The following is a 21,161-nucleotide window of genomic DNA, read 5'->3' on the forward strand; positions in this document are numbered from 1 at the left end:
CAACTGTATCGAACATCTGAATAGTGCATATCATACAGCGAGACAACAAACATAACATCATGATGGATTTCGTGAGATGTATAACATTGATATCATCACGTAAGGAGGAATATGGAAACATTGACGATTCACGCCGTGAGGAAGTAAGATGAAAGCAGCATCTCTGTAGGGAAATTAGTGAGGCAAATGTAGTTATTATTCCCAGTATTCTATGAGAACAAAAAGGGGGTGTAAAGTGTTGGATGACAGAGCGGTAGACATGAATAAAGAGGCACAAAAAGGGATAGTGGGAGAGCAGAGGAGGGTAGGGTCGTGCCCGTCTGCTTGTCTGACTGCCCTGCACTCTCCCCCTGACAGCAAGGTAATGCATGAACTGAAATGCAGCAGTGAGTCAGCAAGCAGCCATGTAGAGTCCATCAAAAATCTTAATAAGACAGCAGAGCGGTCTTAGTTGTTGCAAACCGCATCACTGTTCCTGGCAAGCCAGGCCGTGTGCCTGCTCATCAGGTCGCCCTGGGCACTGAGGACCCTACTTGGGGGTCCATTAATGCTGGCAGCATGCACGCACCCTCACCCTCAATCCACTTTGGCTGCTCAGCAATTAAGTGCACTCCACCAAGGCTTTTAGAAGAAAATCTCTCAGGGCAAAATTTCTGCATGGCTTTTTGAAATTAAAGGGAAGAAAGCACACACACACGCACACACACACACACACACACACACACACACACACACACACACAGAAACATGCATTATGATTGCAACAACTCTCAGATGCCTCTGATACGGAGGGAAGATGGCGGCCATATTCTTATCATTAGTGCCATGCATGTAGCAAAAAAAAATATTCTGCTTTTACTTTTAAATTCATATATCTGCTTTGCTATTGTTAGTTTTTTAAGCTCTCTATTTTGGAGAGAGACATGATGATAAAGAGAGAAAAAGATAATAAACAGGATGAAAGAACACAGTCAAACCACTGAAACAACAGGACAAGAGATTAACCGGAAAATATTTTTCTTTTTTATTTCTTTGCCTTTAAGTTGCTCTAAATATAACTCTCCTCTCCTTTCCTCACACGCCTCCCATCACAGACTGGGACTGGCAGTGTGGGGCGGATAGCAGAGGATTGTCAAAGTTCACTGAGTTTCGTTGAATTCCCCCAAGAAGGAGCAAAGCAGATTTGAGACCGGCTCAGCTACATTCACTGACGCCAGATTGCCCATCTGAATGTGAACTCAGTGCTTCTATGGAAAACAAGACCAGACAGCCAGCTAGACTTGTTTCTCATCAGCCAACAACATTTATACTGTCATGGCAGTAAAGGTGTTCCTTGGAAAAAATAAAATAAGTCACTGTTCACACAATCAGTACAAAGAGACATGTGTTTTGGTGACATTTACAAAACTTTGATCAAGGCGCATTTTTATTTTTAAGATAACGCTGATGAGATAGCAAATAATCTGATACAGATTATTTATTTGTTTTGTTTTGACCTTTTTTGATGGCAGAATAGTTTCTCACGTTTTCCTAATGAAAAGTCCTTGACATGCTTTGTTCACAATAGCACAGATTTACAGAACCATAACCATGTCTTTATAGTTTTATTCACAGAAGCTGGCGTTAGGGTTTTAGAGCCACAGCTCCACTCATTCTACTCTTTTCCATGAAGTGTGCCTGTTTAAAATTGGTTTTGAACTACAATGCAAATATTATTTTGGACACACATTGTATGAGAGAGCATAATGTACTTAGTCTGAGAGCTCACACACTACACTGATTTCTCTCATCTGAAGTTCAGCCACAGATAGTTGTTACTGATCACTCTTATGGGCACAATCTTGTTAAGAGTCATTCTCTGAACTGGCCCACGTTGAAAAAACAATGCACGATTAAAGAATGTGACCTTGAGCCAACTGTCTTAATAAAAGCAATTTAATTTAAACTGCATTTCTGGCTAAATCTATTGCAACTTTGAACCAATTCTTGGAAAATTGCCAAAATAAAATGTGATTTGTGCACACTTTATTACACTATTGTTCTGTGATCATTAAAGTTGTGTTGCAAAGATAAGTGGCTGGACAGAAGAAGAGGCTACAGCAAGGTGATATAATGTAAAAAGCACCATTCAAACATCAAATGAAAGAACCTCTGATTAAATTTTTATGCAAATCCCCTCCCACCCCTCTGTTTTATTTTTTTCTTACATAATCCCGCTGACAAACAAACAATCAAACTGTCAAGCCGTAAATAACCTCCTTGGTGGAAGTAACCAATCATTATGATGGAAAGCCTGGTGATAGAGAGCACAGTTTAGAATATAATTTAATGTAAGCACCATGATTAATACTCTGTTTTATATCATGCTAATCAGATTGAATAAAAACATCAACTCACTAAATATGGGTACAAATTTGATCAAGGATTCAGTGCCAACTTTCAACACTACAAGCACATGTTCAAAAAAGAAAAGGTTTTTTTTGCCTGAATCAAACCTGACACTTTTTTTTTTTTTTTGCTGAGGGCAACCAAATTTTTGCTCAGTAAGCAACTGATCTCTGCAGCAGCTGGGAAGAAATGATGAGCATATGAGGGAAAACAGACCTCCAGATCGTCTCAACAAACCTGGAGCTTTAAGCACATAAACTTTGCAGTCAGTATCCCACGTCAAGCATTTTGACTCGGGAAGAGGCATTTTACAGTAACAGAGTGCAGCAGGAGCTGAGGCAGCATCGCAAGGAGAGGTGGATAATTCAGAGCCGGGGAGAAGTGCAACCAGAGTAGGGCAGAGTGGATCAATATGAGAGCCACCTAGATTGATACTTCATTCTGTCCTTAGCAGCTACACCCTTCTCTAATGCTACTTCAGGATACTTTCTCCCTGTCCATAAACAACCCTTGATAGACCCTGCAGCCCTTCTACTTCCATTTTATTTCAGTACTCAGTTTTCAAACATCCGATTTCTCACCAAAAACATACGTTTTTCTGCACTAACTAGTTGTTTGTCATTCAGCAGCATTACAGAACTGCTATTAATGTAAAGATGTGACTCGTTTCAGAAGGGCTGACAGTGAATGTGGCATACATCTGAGGATGAGGAGCAAGACACAGACAGCCTGGCCAGGACCTCTATCTTTCATCCGCGCTGCCAACTTGGCCTTGCTGGCTACTCTGCGCATACTTATGCTCTCATCCCCCCCAAGGGATCCCTCAACCTGACTTCACCAAACAGTTTCAAGGTATAGAGAGGCTGGAGCTAACCCACATAAAGCTGTGTACCTTGAACGGAATGTGGAATTGCACAGTGCTGCATCCCTCATTAAATCAGATGTGTTTGTTCCAAGCTGACTTGATTTAGGCTCTAGGTTTGATTTAGTCCTAATTGGTGGGTCTTCACAAGTGGGATGAACTAACTTTAGGAATGTCAGAATTATCAATATGTAATGACGCCCTACATATTCACACATTCCGGCTTTACATTAAAATTTTTACTTCTAGGCATTGATTAAATGTGTTCTGTGTGTTGGTACAACGAGATAAAGGTCATTTATGAATGAAGATAACAGATGTGACAACCAGGATGAAGAAAACTGGAGAAACTGGTACGGTTGCAATTTTAGTTGTCCAGCCCTTTGCATAAATGAAAGAATATAGCTCGACTGTTCTGTTGACTTTTAATGTAACACTGAAGCACTGTTTCTAAACAGGAACTCAAAGCTGGAACTGGGATCTTGGGTCCTTTCAACATTGCTGGTTCATCAAATTTAATCAAAGCATGCACACTGATGCACTAACACACACACACGCAGAAATGCATCTACATACACACAAACACAGAAAGCACTTCACTCCTCATGGGACAGGCTTTTAGTGCTCTGTCTCATGCAGTATTTAATTGACCCCACACAGGAAGCCCAGCGGTCCCAAATGCACTCCTTCCCCCTACCAATAGAAAAAGCATGAGCGAGTGTGCCCACAGCTTCCCACCACTGCTCCTCTGTCACACAACTGCTCTAAATGCCATTTTCTGCTTTAGTGAAACTTAGACTCCTCACAGAAATGTCAGTGGCGAGGGTGAGAAATTTAGATATACATAACATTTCCTCAAAACAGTCAAATGTACCTGAAAAATCACGACACCCCCCCCCCCCCCCCCCCCGACAGTGATAACAGTCAAACTTTCAGACATAATTTTTAAAAAACATCAGAGTTAAAAGATCCTCCTATTTCTACAAACTACACCTACATCTGCAAACGCCATCTAATCAGGTATGGTACAGAAAAACCAGCACGGATCTCTTTATGGATGGGGGTCTCTGCATTTTACAGTCGAGAGATTAGATGTAGAGGAGATAGCAGTGTACTTACTCAGATGGAGGTAGGAGAGCACACTCCCCGTCTCTCAACTCTCTCTGCTAGTCAGTCATGGTGTTCGCTCTCTCTTGGGTAACACTGAAGTGTACTGTAGCGTGCTTGTAAGTAGTCTATCCCTCTCTCTGCCTTTACACCCCCCTCCTCTCCTATTCTCCACCACTCTCAGAACACAACCCCTTGCTACGTCACTGAAGCTCACTCTGCTCCGCATATCATCCTTCCCACCCTCTCTCTTCTTCCCTTTCATCTCTACCTACCCTGTCCGATGGGACTAAGCGTCACAGGCGCATGCTGAGTTCATTCAAGACTCTCATCGTGACTGACCACGGCACAGTTTAAAATGACCATGTGGTATTTGGCTAGATGCTTCTACATCTTACAGTAAAAACTTACACTTTAATGAGTTAGGTGCGACAAAGGCAAAAAATGAATCTTTTGGCACCAAACTGAAAAAACATAACTGAAAATAGATGTCACTTTCTCTATAGGGTCATTTATGTTGAAACTAATTATTTTAAGCACAGCATGTAAAGGCCCCATATTTACACATACACATACACAGACACACACGCACAGCTGTGTGAACAGGGGTGTGCACATACAACCATAGAGTACTCACAAATACAAAGGCAACATCTCAACAATGGAAATAGACCGTGTCTGCAGTCCAGTCGTAGACTTTTCAGTCACTATGGATTTCAACATGTCAAAATCCAAAAGTTTAGAGACATGAGTCAAAGTCTGTGTGCTGGATGAAGGGGTACGAGGGCTTTGTTCAACATGTGGGAGCGTCCCCTGTGTAGCCTCATGTTCATAGAGTGTGCTCTGCAGAAGTCATGGCTGGATGTGCTCTCTGACAGCTCAGCTGAGTGTGTGCGTTATGCATGTGTAATAATGAGGATGTGGGAGTTTTTTCTTGTTTTTACTGCACAAGTCAACCAAACATCTAAAGAGATGAAGGATGCTCTTATGAAAGCCTTTAAAAAGATGCCAGTGCAAAGCTTAACAACGTGCGTCTAAAAAAAAAAACAACCAGTCAGTATAAATAAAATAAAACCATGAGTTTTGGGCTGATGAGAAAATTTCCAGCACAGCTGAGATTCATAATTCATACATTAAGCTTGCAGGAAACAGAGGCAAAGGCAGAGAAGAAAAAATAAAAAAATAGAGCAAGATGGAGGAGGCACCAAATTCTGCATGAGCAGAAGATGTGAATAAAATATGAATGAATGAATAAATGGAAAGTTAAACTCCATGGTGCTTTGCACTGAGCAGGAGAAAGACAGAAGGAGGAGAGAGCAGCTTTAGGAGCTGCACTGAAGCATTGAGTGCAGATGTCTGCCAGTCTGTCCCATATGAAGAGCCTCTGTGGGCAGAGCTGCTGCAGGTGCATTATGGATGAGGGCCTATTTTAAGGCACGAGGGATGCTGCATTTTGATTTTTGAGGGGAGGGGGAAAACACCTGGCTGCTGCTAAACACTTTTGTGAAGTTTATGCAGCACTTGATGGGTTCAGACGTGCAGGTACAGAATATGTTCCAGAACAGACCTGATTTCTGTGTGACTGTACACATCAAGAGGAAGGAGGAGGTAAGCAGACTGAGATGCCACTGAAGTGACTGAAGGTGTCACTAAGCAGCCATTCTTGCACTTCATGCAATAATAAAGCACACACTCATATATCTTACATAATCTCTGGTGAGGTTGCTCACTGGAAAGATTGTTCAAGCTGCAAACACAAGTTTTAACAACATGTATTTTTTTCTTTTAAAAGTGTGAGATATTTCTCAATTGTCACAGAAATGTTTTTGTTTTGTCATTATAATGTGACAAATGATTCAATTAGCAAGAGCTGGTTGAATTATAAGGGAGGAGTGTAATATCGGATGAGCTTGCATACCATTGCATGCATGTTTTAAATCTTTTTTTTTTTTCAACCTTTAGTACTTTACTTATATCAATTATAGATAGGTATTACAGTAAACAAAAGCGCTACTAAAATGGAAATGGATAAAATACCTATAACAACAAATTCATGTTTGCTATCTGTCTCACAAAGATTTTTGCACATTATTTTTATCTGTCTAACCTCTTGATCACAACAAAAACCCTGCCTAGGTGAGATATTCAGGAGACTTTTAGCACCTCGGCATGGATCTAGTGTACAATCTGGCTCAACCACCTGCAGTTTTCCTACCAGACCCACACTGAAGCAAATGATGCACATTTTGCCAGTTGGCTGGCAGCACAGTCAAAATCGTCATTCTTGACTTTTTAAACACCTTTAACGCAGTCCAGACCCTCCAGGAGGGAAACAAGCTCATAGAGATGCAGATGGATACCCTGATGGCATCTGTGGTGGTGGATTATCTCACCAGAAAGCTGCAGTTCTTAAACCTGCTGCATCTGTGTTCTCTACAAAATATATTATATAGCTTGCTCTCTATGTGCTGGAGTATGTGCAGAAATGAAAGAAGACATGTTAAACTTTTCAGGCGCAAGCAAGTCAACAAAAACGCTGGTCTCAAAGGAAACACAAGAAGAAACAGGGTATTAAAGCTTAAGATAATAGGCTTTGTGATTCCTGAATTATTGCATTGTTGTTTCATCAGACTTTTCCTCATAATGACACAGTTCTCTACTTTTAATTCAAAAGCTAAGAGTGGATTTAATGACCAGGAAATAATTCATAAATCTGTAAAACACAAGCTTATGCCAGTTGGATTAATTTTGTTCCACTGTGCACATGCATATTACTGCATCATCTGCAGCTTTTGCATCATCAATTGCAACAGATACAATTTTACTGTAACAGAGATAACTTTAAGGTTTTCAATCTGACAGAGGTAATGTTTTTGCTTTAGACTGTTTTTAATCTTAATTGGAAACATCCTTTTGTGGATTGTCTGGTGTAATTTCATGGCAAAGTGGAATAAGAGGATTAGCTAAAGTCACAATCAGAAGTAGATAGATAGATAGATAGATAGATAGATAGATAGATAGATAGATAGATAGATAGATAGATAGATAGATAGATAGATAGATAGATAGATAGATAGATAGATGGATGGGTGGGTGGGTGGGTGGACAGACAGACAGACAGACAGACAGACAGACAGATAGATAGATAGATAGATAGATAGATAGATAGATACTTTATTAATCCCAAGGGAAAAAATCAAAGGTGGAGGGAGGATCTCTTTATCCACTGTAAGTAAAAGTACTCATACAATGTTGTGAAAGTAGTTTATTATAAAAAAATAATAAAGCATAACTTGTAAAAAAATATCTTAATATCTAATATGATAATAAATAGCATTAGATTAATCAATGTAGTTGGATGAGGTGGGGCTAATCTTGCAGTATTTTATCCAAGTCCAACTAATAATGATTTCCATTATTATTAGTGATCTTTTGATTACATCTGTTATAAACTTGTTGTTTGGCGTGAAAAGCTCCAAATTCAGTGAGAAATGTTTCCTCAAGAGCTCTGGACAATGAACAAAGTAGTGGCCTCAATTCTTTCTACTGACTGAAATAATTAACAAACCATCACTGTTGTGTCATCAATGTGGTTATAAAACTGTCCAGACGTTTGACTCTACAGAAGAATAAATAAATAGATAAACAAATGAATAAAATCACTTTATGAGCTCTTGGTACATAATAAAAAATCTTAATTTGTGAGGAGAGTTGTTGACTATGCTGTTATATCAATGTGACTCAGTCAAAACTACAATATTTTCCACTTTAGTAGAGTAAAAAAGAGAAGCTTAAGTAAAGCACAGAATTCGACCTCAAGCAGCATTTGGGTAAATGCAATTAGTTTCTTCCCACTCCTGGTCCCAGCGTCACACAACGTTGAGCCCCGCCCCCTCAACGTTGATCTCCGCCCCGATCTGCGGTCTGCAGTCAGGGGTACTTGCCCTCAGACTCTCTTGGACGGATCACCGATCTGCTATCTTGCGTAAATGCTCATAACTGATTCGTCTGTTTTAGTCAAAGCTGTTCACGTGAACATTTAAACGCCCAGCTCGTCTGCCCCTAATTTCAGCTGGCATGCTGACAGTGACAATGCGTGTCGAGGCTCTTCCGCTCCCAAGTGAAAGATTCCCAGTGAGGTCAGGCTGTCTAATTTAATCACCATCCATCCAAACAGCGACGTATAATGTCGCCGCTTGGTTCCGTCTACAACGGCACAGTGACAAAGCACAACGCGTGTGTGGCTTCAGTGAAGCTCAGCAACATCTCGACCAGGAGAAACTGAGAATATAGCCCACCTCGTTAAGCAGGAAGACGCTTGAATTGGTCAGGGACATCCGCCGTTAACGGGAATCCCGCTCACCACAGCTCAATTTGGGACGAAAAAAAACTTTCTTTTTTTCTTTTCTTTTCTTTTTTTTTTTTTTTTTTTTTACAGTTACCTAAAATGGATCAACTAATGTCAGAGCACCGAGCCTCGTCCAAACATTTTCCACGAGATAACGGCTCGGCCGCTCCTCAACGCTGAAGCTCTGGCAGCATGTGCGCGGTAAAATGTCTCATTTCTGACACATGGCATGACCAGTGTCTGTACACAAAGGATGGATGGATTACGACTTTTGTAATAAATTATGCAAAACCTGCACTTTTTTCACAGTCCAGTCCCACCCGGGGGATTTCAGCAGTGTCATGCCAGATTTCTATTTTTGAATCTGAATATGTGGTTTTCGATTACGAGTTTGGTGTCTGTCGCCTTAAATTGGTGCCTCACTCAAACTCAGAATGGATTCTTCTTTTTTTTTTTTTTTTTTACCTTCCGGAGTGAATCAGTATTAGACTCAGCTCATCTTCCAAAAACGTGTACAAAGTAAATGTGGCCATTCAAGCTGCTTATCACGAATCGTGAAATGAATTAAACTGGGTGAGAAGTTCCGAGACTACATCCTGCTGATTATAGTGATAGGCTACACCGGGAGGGAAATAAATCGTGTCCTCAATATTGTCTCGTGTGCATATGCGAGTGTGAAACTCAAACAGTGTGTTGAATTACCACAGTTTAGGGTGTTTCTCTTTGCATCATTTTACATAAGGCGTTGTTTGATCGGGATGCTGTTTTGGGCGTTTTGTGGTCGCTGGCCGAAGCTTTCAAGGCAGATAGGATAAGATGCAGGTATGCTCGTTTTTCACTGATCCAGCACTTGGCTCCCCCTCGCATCCTGTTAGCGTCCTCCATTTACACAGGACCAATCGACCGCTTCTCTCATGTAGCATATCCTGCCAATGTCAAAAACACCGGAGAAAGTCACAGTTCCAGTACAGGACCACAGAGAGGACCCATGTTTTAACTGAACTACCTTTTGTGGTTAGTTTAGATTTTAATTAGCTTTGGAACACAATCAGGCTTTAATACTTTGGCATAATCCAGAGCAAATACAGATGCCCCTCAGAGATGTTTAATGTTTGAAAATACTGTTCTTGGAGTAATAGTGTGTAGAATTCATTCCAAACAGGCTCAGTTGATCTGTTTTTGTGCTTGCGATAAACAGGAAAGTGAACTTCTGAATATCCTAAGACAAAGGGACGCTTGATCACTTCAGGTAGACCAAATACATTTATATTGACTGAAGCTTGAAAAAGAGAAACAGTGTTTAAGCAGTTAAAGTTTTGTAGAATAAACGTGTTGGATCAAGGTTTATTGCAAACTGTTTCATTCATTTTTGTCTCACACTGGCTTGTAGATTGGACAGGATCTGTAGCGTCGGCACACAGTCATGTTCTACAGATAAATCATATTCAGATGTTAATGGTAATGAAGATTTCCATTTACTAAACTTATTCAGACACAAATAGTTAATAAATTGTTTAGATGTAATACTGTATACTTTTAAGATGTTGCAAGCCTTTCTTGCACTGGAATTGGTTACAATTAGCAGAAATGTCTTCAATAAAAAGATCGCTCCTTAGTGTAGTTGCACCAGAGGTGTCAGGTTTCCACACTGTAGAAAATGCACAGTGGACCACAGCTAAACTTGGCCTAAAAAAATTGTAAAATGTGTGCTTGTATTGGTCTAAAATCTTTGATTCGGTGTGAGAACAAACTTTCTCTCCACAGCAGATGAACATCAAACTCTTTGCAGACGTATTTCTTCACATTAGAGGTCAAGCCTCTAACACTAGTCTCTAGCTTCAAAGATTTTTCTTTACAAGGGACCTTTGAATCGGGAACAGTTGTGAGAAACAGTTAATGACTAACGGCGCCCACTGCTGGACACACCAGCATGATACTACTACAACAGCATAACAAGTGGGTAAATTGTTACACTGTTCATTTCACCACCACAAGAGGTGCTATCTCAAAGTCAAATGGCCAATTTGTGGAACAACGTGTTCTTTGGTCATTTTCCTGTTCTAAAAGGTCGAAGCAGCAATATTCTTGTTTCTGTTTCAATGAAAAAAATGTTTTAAATGTCTCAACTTCAATAAGGAAACTTTGTCAGGTGGGCTACCAATGCTGAAAGTAATATTTTGGCAAAGGAATGCAAATGGTGGGGTCAAAAACTAGGTGTGTAGAGAAGAACTGTAAGGACTTTAAAAAATCATTAATCTGAAACAATCTGTTGTCTGATTGAGAGGAGGATTTCTATCTTTCTCAATGCAAGGCCTTCCCAAACACCTGTATGAAGGAGACGCAGGTGCTGATCCAACAACTGGACAAACGGATGCTCTATTGTCTGACCAGGCACTTATGTGTGCTACAATGGCAACTCCACATATTATTTTGAAAGGCTAATGATGTTGTTTGATGTTACTGAAGACCTGCTATTCAATTCATTTGGTTTCAAATTTAAAATAAAAACACAAATCAATTTTCACGATGTAGTTGATGATCCAGTGTGGAAACTTACCCCCTTTGGTGCACGGGGCATGTTTCCCTAGTGCGAATACTGTACTTGACTGTCAACAATTCTGTCCTGAGATCAGATTATTGAACATGTAATGAATGAAAAAATGTGTATCCAAAATATATTCATTTAATTTGGTCAGCGCCATTGTGATATATTGTACTCAATCGATATGAAAAAAAAAAAAACAGTGAAAATGTGACAGCATTTGCTCTCCTCTGCTCTTATGTTTGTAACCATGAGCAATATCACTGAAATGTTGACTGGTTCGAAAATGTATCACCCTGCTAAATTGTGCCTTATTAAGGTGATATGTACGGTGTTTGATTTGATCTATAATTAAAAACAAAGGACAACTGAATGGACAACTTTCAAAATATAGACACAAATCTAAATTTAATTAATCAAAAGTGATGTGTAATTTCACACAAATGGTTGACTAAACAAGGCTATAAAAGCACCCATCAGTGTCACAGCTTTGACAGTTTTGGTTGTGTTTACTTGAGTATGACTCCACATGTTAGAAGATTGCCTGAAAAAAAAAGGAAACTACCGTATATATGCAGTTTGAAACTGTAGAATGGAGGTTACCTTTATAAATTATGCTAAGAGCTCATGTTCGTTTACCAAAATGCAGAGTGAAAAGGTTTCTCAATTTGTCAAGAGAGTTGAAAGGAGAGGTATTTCCAATGGGATGATAATCTCAAACAAACGCTGCAGCAATTAGAAAGTGAAAACTGGATGAGTGGGCACTGAAACCCTCCAGAAATTCATCAGAACACCTTATGAGTAACAGCTGAAAAAGATCCACCTGTGCAAATTGAACATCTCGCCACAGATCCGCGGATCTGTAAAAAGATGACAGACACTTTAGAAACTAAGAAATCTCAACAACAAACCAGCTATACTCTTTTATTCAGGTTAAATAACCAGTTTTGGTTGCTGTGGCTCTAACATGGAGGCTTTCTATCCTAATGCCATGAGTAAAATACTTTATATTTTCAAACTAATTGGCTTATAAATCTTTGTTATAAAAACAAATAATGTTGCATTTAAATGTCTCATACAAGTATGACCAAACATTTTAGAAACAACAATCAGGGATCCGCTCTATGTGACATATTCACTAAACTCACTAAAAGTTCGTAATTGTGTAAACTGCTAACATGTATCCGGAGAAACTTTGCATCAGTGCTCAAGTTAATTCCATCAAGTACCAATTTTGCATGTGTAAATTCCTTTTCTCCTCATTTGTGACTGCTTTATCTTTTCCTTTAACTTTCCGAGATTAAGATTTCAAAGTTTTGAGGTCTTCATTTTCCAGTTACTGTAGTACTGCTGGCAGTTTTTGGAGGTTTGTCATAGATGAAACTCTTCTGCTGCTTTTGCTCTTGTGACATTTGACGGTACCTTTCTGTGATCACTGGAGTTCGCCTAGTCTTAGTTTTGAGCAGGTCCGCTGCAGAACTATTATGCTTTTAAGGCTTGTATAGCACTGGGGTCCCTGTAGATATATGAACAAGCGTCTACTTCCATATGGGCCTGGGCTTAGCCTGAGAAAATGGACACTTGGTCCCTATTGGAGATGAGACTCCAAGATCTACATTGAAAGCTGGAGGTGACCCGGCATTTTCAGTCAGGGATCTTTCACTCTGGAACTATTTGCCGGATCTATGTCCTCTTTTAAATATCTTTTGAAAAATTACTTTTTTTTTTTTTTACCCCTGATGGAATGTAATTTTATCATATTTTTCCTGCATCTGCACAAGTAACTGTATATGTATGTGTGTGCGTGTGTGTGTGTATCTATAAATATACATGTGCACATTTGTATTGTAATTTTCCTACCACACTGCCAATTTACTGTCATCTGCTTCTGTAAATGACTTTAGAAGTTTTGTTTAGAAATGTACAATATAAATAGAATTGTATTCATCTTTTACTCATCATAGCCTGCTAAACTAATAGGCTATACTTTATGTCATTACATCGTGCCTTTTTTATTGTGTATTCCATAGCTGTAGCCAAATATTTAATGTTCCCAATGGGATCTGGCAGGGCGTGTTGTTGTTTTAAACAGTGAGAAGTCAACAGTCCGTGTCAACACTAGTTGCCTTACTGGTTTACAGATTAAATATAATCATGAGATCTCAACATACTGGCTGCTTGCACGGCCATCACACCTGACTCTGCTTTTATCCATTGTTTTGCTGTCAAAAACGTGAACGTCAACACTTCAAGGAAAACACTTTGGAGCAGTTTCAGTTGTATTACCTTTGGGCTGATTTTACTAATCATCGCCACTAGATGGTGCTGTGACAGTTTCATAACTCAGAACGGTCTCAGTTTCGTATTACTCCCCTGTACTTGCCTGCTTTTATCTGCATGTTGTGTCATAACCAGGCGGGGTTCTGTACATTTATGAAGTGAGATAAAAGTAAAGGAGCAGATAACAACACGGCAGGAATAAGGTTGTTAAATCCCACACGTGCAGGCAGGGATATACTCGTGCCACCTCTAGGGGGACTCCTGTGCTCACGAATGGAAATGCAGGTCGCGTGAGTGTACGCGCGCGTGTGTGTGTGATAAGAAACAGAGAGAGAGGGAGAAAGGCGTTGGGACCGTAGTGTCGGGCTCTGGCTTACAAGAGCGAAGGTTGCCCTACTAATTTCGCAGTTTCCCCTGCTTTCCCAAAGTCCTCTCCAGTCGGACAAATCCGCATCAAGCGTGTCGCGGCGGCGGCTGCATGAGGACTGAACACTGGGCTAAACTAGGGCTCCACTGCGGTGTTAAGAGTTACTCCTATTGGGTATATCTGGCATACATGGATATCCGATGGTAAGTACTGTCTTCCCCAAATGCTTTCGCGCGGCTCCACCGGGTAGCTGCTCTGCACATTGTTCATTTGTTGTAGGTCGGCGGAACTGTAATGCAGTCAGATGATACAGCAGTCGGAAAAAATGCCAACAGCTGACTTGTACTACGGTGTTGTGCTGTTGTGATTGCGGCGGGGTTGAGCAGCCAGAACAATTCTGCAGGACTGAACACAATAACATATGCCGGCGTGTGTATATACCATTAATTTACACTTTTTTTAGGGGGATTTTAAACCAGTCAGCTGTTTGACAGTTCGCGTTTTGGCCACCGGCGTTTCACTATATGTTTCTCTTCTTGTGACCTGTTTGGAGTCTAAACATGAGACGTTTTTGTTGCGAGAGACAGGCCCATGTAACCTAATTTTACCCTTGTAGATTAGACCCTTTCATCGATATCTACAATGGTCCTGCAAACTGCACTACACATCCCTGTGATTTCTTGGGATTCGGTGCCAAGACTGAAGTTCCCCGACGGAATGTTTCACTCCTGATAAGTTGGTAAAGGCGGTGATGTGTGTCGAGCTGCACAGACTCCGGGCTGTTCAGGCTGCCCGGGTCCCACACTGGCTCCATGTGAATTGTGCTTAAAGAGGCTACATGTGAACACGGAGAGCTGTCGACTTTCCCTGTAGGCTACTTGGTGCGTCCTGTTATGTAATGCGCTTCGGCCGACTGCCCGCAACCAGACAGTCAGGCCTACACGTGTAATTTGCCCAAAAAAAAAAATGTTTTCTAACGTCACGCTTTACAATGAAGGCAGCAAGACGAACGGTCCGTGTCCAACCCTAATAACATCTTAAAGATGGCATGGTCTTTGACCATTCAACAAAAAGCCAGCGTGAGCATCACAATCTCAGTGTGTAATGCATGCAGGACGGCTGACTCAACTCAGCCTATGTGATACAGATTCGATTCATGATAGATAGCAGATGCCTGCATGCACAGATTGTATTACATAAGAGCTGTACGACCTGTGGTTAATGTATCAAAGGTAAGTAGAGGTAAAAGGTTATTTGTGCATGAACAAGAGGCCACGTCATTACAGAGTGGGTCACATGCGTAACTGATGCTCATAACGTTTCAATAACACGTTGATTATTGCACTTGTTAGCGATTGTTCTGATTGGCTATTGATAGATAGATAATTTGTTTGAGGGATACACCCGTCCAACTTGATTTTGATTGAGAATGGAGATGTTTAGAACACAATCTATCAACCCTGCTGTGTGTTTGAAACCAGATTTTTACAACTCACATTACAAGCTGGTGATTCTAACCATGTCCATGAGTGCACTTCATGTGTGCTCTTCCCACCATTAGTCTCAGCTCATTCAGCCTGGCAGAGATTTGCTTATTAAGTTTAGAGGTTAGCAGTGTCCTTGACATGTGCAGCCAGAAGCCAGCTATAGTGAGTCATCAAAGCTAATGGAGGAAGCATGGACAATTTAATCTGGACTGGAGAGCTCTTGATCTCTGATGGTGCCCACTCATTGGACCTTTGTTGTCAAATAGAGCACACCCTTCCCTGGCCACTCAAGATGTTAAGGGCAGATTGCAGTGATAGAGCGTAGCTGAGTGCTATTTCCACCAAGAATAGTTGTTCTTGGAGTTCCAAAAGCTCCCAGTGGTAAAGCCAGCAATCAGTGGACAATTTCTTGAAATAAGAATGCTTTCAGCATTAGAGTTTGATGACAGAATGACCAGTGGAATCTGCTGCGTGAGGCAGTATAATTGAATGAATTGTTGCTATCACAATTCAATGTTTTGCAAACAAAACAAAAAATCGAGGAAAGCATGGAAATGCTCTCCCAGGCTGTTGGTAGCATGTGGTGAAGGAGAGTGTAATGTTCAAGCCACATATTAGATGTCATGTATTGGCTTAGTGATCGATTCTAACATTTTCAGGCAAAAAGTCACATGTAAATATGCATATGCAAGCACAAAGATGTCCGTAATAACAACCAGAACACGTTATATGAAAAATCCATGTTTTCCTGCGTGTTTATGCATATATCATGATCCTGATCCTCAGGGAGTTTTATCCTCAGGCCTTGTTTGTTCAACAACATCACATGCTTTGTTTGATTATGTGTGTCTTCTGTTTTTTCTTTATTTAGGAAAACAGGTGGTTTGTAGAGCTACAAGGTGGTGTATAGGGTTGAAACAGAATGAACAGCGGCTCAAACACAGACTCACCTCTGATGCCTCTGGCCAGTCTGAGCTCATGGTGTGTGCTCGCTGGGATAATCTAGTGGCCTGGCCAAGGAGCGGAGTTTCTACATACAATAAAGCCCACACAGGTGAGAGGATCCTCAAATCCCTACATCCTTAAAGCTAATATATTACTGGCAGCATGTTCAGTTAAAATGCGCTCATTTTGGGACTGTTTGTGTGAAGTTTTACATTACTTTGTTTTGCTAGGATGTCGTGGGCCAGAAGCCTCTTCGTAGGCAGAGAGGATGAGCGAAAAACGGCATGGGGAGAGCGAAACGGCAAAAAGAGGAAGGACAGCTCGTCACTATGCAACCCACGTTACATGAGCTGCCTGAAAGACTCAGAGGACTTAGAGACCCCTAATGTGGCCCCTCAGCATTACCACTGCGGAGCAGGTACCAGTGGTAGCAACTTTAGCCAGCGTTGTGGCTGGCAGGAGGACCACTATGGGAAAAGGATGGTTGGCGGTGTCGATCTAGGTTTAAAAGCTGTGGACCTGGGCTTTGACGATGGTGAGCTTAAAGGCAGAAAAGAGGAAGAATTAGGGGAATTAGCAGAGGGCACCTGCAAGATGATGACTGCCACAGACTGCTGGATGCGAGTTTTGTGGGTTTTCCAATCCAAAAAATTTCAGTCCGCTAAGCTGGAACGTTTGTACCAGCGCTACTTCTTCAGACTCAACCAGAGCTCTCTGACAATGCTGATGGGGGTGCTGGTGGTAGTGTGTGGAGTCATGCTTACCTTCCACTGCATCCACACAACTCTCAATGTGGCCTACATGTCAGTACTTTCTGTAGCCATGGCTCTCTTCCTGGCCATGATGGTGGTGTGCAACCGTAATGGCTTCCACCAGGACTACATGTGGATTGTGAGTTACCTGGTGATCGGTGTGCTGATTGTAGTGCAGGTTTTTGGGGTACTGATGGTGTCCCCCCGCAGTGCTTCAGAGGGCATCTGGTGGACGGTCTTCTTCATCTACATTATCTACACTCTGCTGCCGGTCAGAATGAGAGCTGCTGTGCTTAGTGGAGTGGTGCTGTCCACCATACACATTGTCACTGCCTGGCAGATCAACCAAGAGGACAAGTTCATTTTTAAACAGGTAAGTCAAGGCAGAACAACTGGAGTAAATCCAATCCAGTCTGTAAAGAAATGGATGGATATTTACACTAACATCTGAAAGTTTCTGTTGAGTGAATGATATGCTTATGCTTCTGTTAGTGTACGTTTGAGCTTTGATTCTGTTTTCCACATCAGAAATCAGAGTGGAAGCAATCTGGCCATTAATTAGTGGGCAGAAAATAATCAGCAACAATTTGTTTATCAGTTTCCGATTTGAGTCACTTTGTGCCAACTTTCAATCTTGCATTTTCTCCATTTTATATAATTCTGAAAAAAGAATACCATTTTTTTAGACTGTTAGTAAAACAAAATGATGTGTCACATTTAGCTTTGAAAACTTTCCAGCTTGGATCGTGATATCGGATGCTGTGCATTTGCAGATAATTGTTTCCAGCAAAGATCAGTACATGAAGAGAAGTCTTTGCACGTTATAAAAAAATCAAGTTACTTCATTGCGGAAAATCCAATACTGTCACAAAGCATGCGCTTACATTGATTTCATATACCCAAAGGTATTCATTGGATGGTTATGTCACTTTGAATAGTTTGTCTCAGACCTCGTCACAATTTTTATTGAATACACACATATATATATATATATATATGTATAGCATATTAAATATATATGTATAGCATATTAAATATATATGTGTATATATATATATGCTGTAATTGTCTCTCATTTGTGATAATTAGCTATAGTTTTGCTCAGAGCAGAAATGTTCACCCAAACTTTGTCCACACTCGGATGAGTCTTCAGCAGTGTGAAATGGACAAATCAAGAGAGTGTCGTCTTGTGTCTTCTAAGTGCTGAGGCCTCATGTCAGTTGTCCTCACAATGCATTATTGAACAAAGCCACAACTGTGAATGTAGTTCTCCGTGACAGTGAAGACACGTTAGGCTTCATGGCTCACAAAAAGATCATTAACAGTAACGGCGATGGTTACTCTGTTTCAATGCATTTGGACATAGAGTATTGTCTTCTTTTTCCTTATTTTTTAAATGCCACTTTAGTTTTGTGAGAATAGTATCCATGCCTTTATATGAAAGCCTTTTAGTTAACAATTGTCTCTTTGTTTGAAGATGCCTGTCCTGATGCATATTGTAGAATCCTGCTTGCTCATGAACACGCAACAATTAACAAATAATTTATGAGAATACAAAAAATATCCCATACGTCCTTGCCACCATGTAACTGAGTACAATGTTGTTACTGTATTCACCAGTGGAAGTGGCCTACTTTCTCCTCCCATCAATATAGGACAAACATGGTACAGACTCCTCAGCCGCATTTCCATGTCAAAGGTGCTGTACTAAAAGTAGATGGTGCAGTAGATCTTGGCAGCTATTCAAATGAGCTTTTTAATGAGCCTATGTTTTGTGCTGTAGGGCAGTGACTGGCAACTCTTTGGGGGTTTGTCGAAGGTCATCTGGCTTGAATGAGCCCGTTTAGCTGTATTGTGGAGGAATATCATGATAACGTAGCATGGTGCCATTCAGGCCGCAATCCTCTAAAACAAGGAGGCTATTGTATTTAAATGAAACAGGGTGGGGTGCAATACTCAGATTGTGCAATGAATTTGATGGAAAACAGGATGATTACTTCTTCATATTGGAAGCAGTTTGTAATTGCTTCAGCTTGGAGCTCATTGTAAATATTTCTTCTTTGCTTTTGCGTGTGTGTATTTTTTTGTATGTGCTGCCTGTTTCTCATTGTACTAGTTAGATGTACAGTACAGTACACTGTACCTTTAAATTGCCCTAGAGTTTAAAAAAACTATGCACATGTTTGGGGCCCCAGTTAACAATTATTTTCATAAACATCAATCTTTTTATTATTACTTCATCATACAAGTGTATAATATGGCAAAACAAGTACATAATGCACACCATATATACTTTTATACTTTGTCAATTAACGGTCCAAAACATTTAATTGTTACATTTATTGTTAGATATATATTAAAAAGTAAAATGTAGACAGTCTATGTTCATCTATTTAAATGATTGCCTATAGTTGAACTGTAAGGATGCTTTTGGTATTGTACACACTGCCTTAGCATAGATCAGAGACAGACTTTGATATGATATTTATGACACCACCACTTTTCAAACTATGAAACCAAACTGACACGTTCAGTTTACTAGTTCTATAGTGATGTATGTATTTTCCCCACTTTTTTCTTGCCTTGTAATGGTGCTAAAGGTTACTTTTCCATTTATAGCCGTGCAGTGAAATAGTTAATTAGCCTAAGAATTCCATTTATGCATGTTTCTGTGGGGATTTTCCCACGTGCTCATGATGGTCCATGTGCTTTTACTGAGATTTTTTTTAACACTCGGAAACATGTTTTTCCCATATGAAAGTAAAATTTTAAGAAAAAATGTTGTGGCTGTCTAACAGGAACTGAAATAACCCCCTGATGATACTAAGCTAGCATATGAATGTGCAGCCACTAAGAATAAGGCAATATTGACATAACTACTGGTACAGTGAGTTTATGTATTAAATGCCCATGCACTTGACTAGACAGGGTGACAACAGGCACATTGGTCTGATGGCTCAATGTGCTCTAGCCCTGGCTGGTTGCATGACCCTGTCTGAGGGTCTGGACTCTCATCACAGTACATTCCAGTTCTGTGAACAATTAATGATGGGACATGGACCTCACATTGGTCTGAGGATGACTCTCTCAGGCTCACAGATCTTTAGTAGGGATGTATTTACAGACAGGAGGTTTGCATGGTTTCATGTAATGTTGATATTTTAATAAAAGTGGTGTGTAACTTTTTCATCTAAACAAGCATCCCTCAGTTCCGCTTCAAGCTACAGACAGTTGTATGATTACTGAGGGACTCCATTCAGTGTGGCTCACAAATTTAAGCCAGCAAAAACTCTGGGGGTCCTGTCGTCACTCCTCTTTTGGGACCTCAATGTCCTCCAGCCCTCTGTGCGTCCCAGCCCTTTCACTTATTTTTATTTTCCCTGTGGACATATTCATGTAGAATGAGATCTGAGAAGATGTGAAACCGTTGACAGAAAGAACAAAAGCGGCCTTTGTGATGGACCTCCACGATGGGGTAGGGAAGGTGGGGGTATCTGGGGTTTTACAGTGGTGACAAGCAGACAACCGCGTATGGAGGGCATGAAATAATGCAAGGCAAGGCTGACTCACCCCGCTGTAAAAGACCCGCCAGTCTCTTCTCTCTTTTTTTTTTCTACCTCCTCTCTTTTTCTCTGAGTCATAATTCCATTCTCACAAATTCCCTCTCAAATGGAGTGGCCTTTTATTTCACAACAGGCGGAGACTGAGCTCCTGCTACTCATGGGGATTGCCTCCGCAGATCCCGATGTTTCACCGCTCTGCTCTGCTGTGAAAGGTTTCCTCAGATGACTACAAATAAATAAAGGTGTAATGGCTCTCTGGAATAGGGATGAAACACTACTGCCATTCACTTGATGTCCCTCCACTATCCTATAGACGGAGGAAGAACCTCAGTCAGTCTTACAGGTGGTTCCTTCTGTCACGATTTTTGGGTTTTTGAAACTCCATCTATCGAAGTGGCTGTATAATTTCAGCTTTGTCCATTTATAACAGATATCTGGATATCCAGTAAATGTATATTCTGACCAAGACCTCCGATTCCACGCAACACTGATTGATTAAATGCTGGTAGATGTGATTGAT

At 40.6% G+C, this 21,161-nt stretch overlaps 1 protein-coding gene across 2 annotated transcripts in view; it reads left to right on the forward strand.

Moving 5' to 3' along the window:
* Positions 1-13,823: 13,823 nt before the first annotated feature.
* The window catches only part of LOC142390865 (adenylate cyclase type 6-like), a 32,318-nt gene continuing 24,980 nt past the window's right edge, over positions 13,824-21,161 (forward strand). The window contains exons 1-3 of one of the 2 annotated variants that reach the window (XM_075476681.1): positions 13,824-14,097; positions 16,253-16,435; positions 16,557-17,451. In XM_075476681.1, the coding sequence (XP_075332796.1) occupies positions 16,558-17,451 (894 nt within the window). In that variant the 5' untranslated portion in view covers positions 13,824-14,097; positions 16,253-16,435; position 16,557. Of the gene's footprint in view, positions 14,098-16,252; positions 16,436-16,556; positions 17,452-21,161 lie in introns of those variants that run through there. The other variant, XM_075476683.1, reaches the window with a different exon arrangement.

Source organism: Odontesthes bonariensis, chromosome 10, assembly GCF_027942865.1.
Source record: "Odontesthes bonariensis isolate fOdoBon6 chromosome 10, fOdoBon6.hap1, whole genome shotgun sequence".
Lineage (NCBI taxonomy): Eukaryota > Metazoa > Chordata > Actinopteri > Atheriniformes > Atherinopsidae > Odontesthes > Odontesthes bonariensis.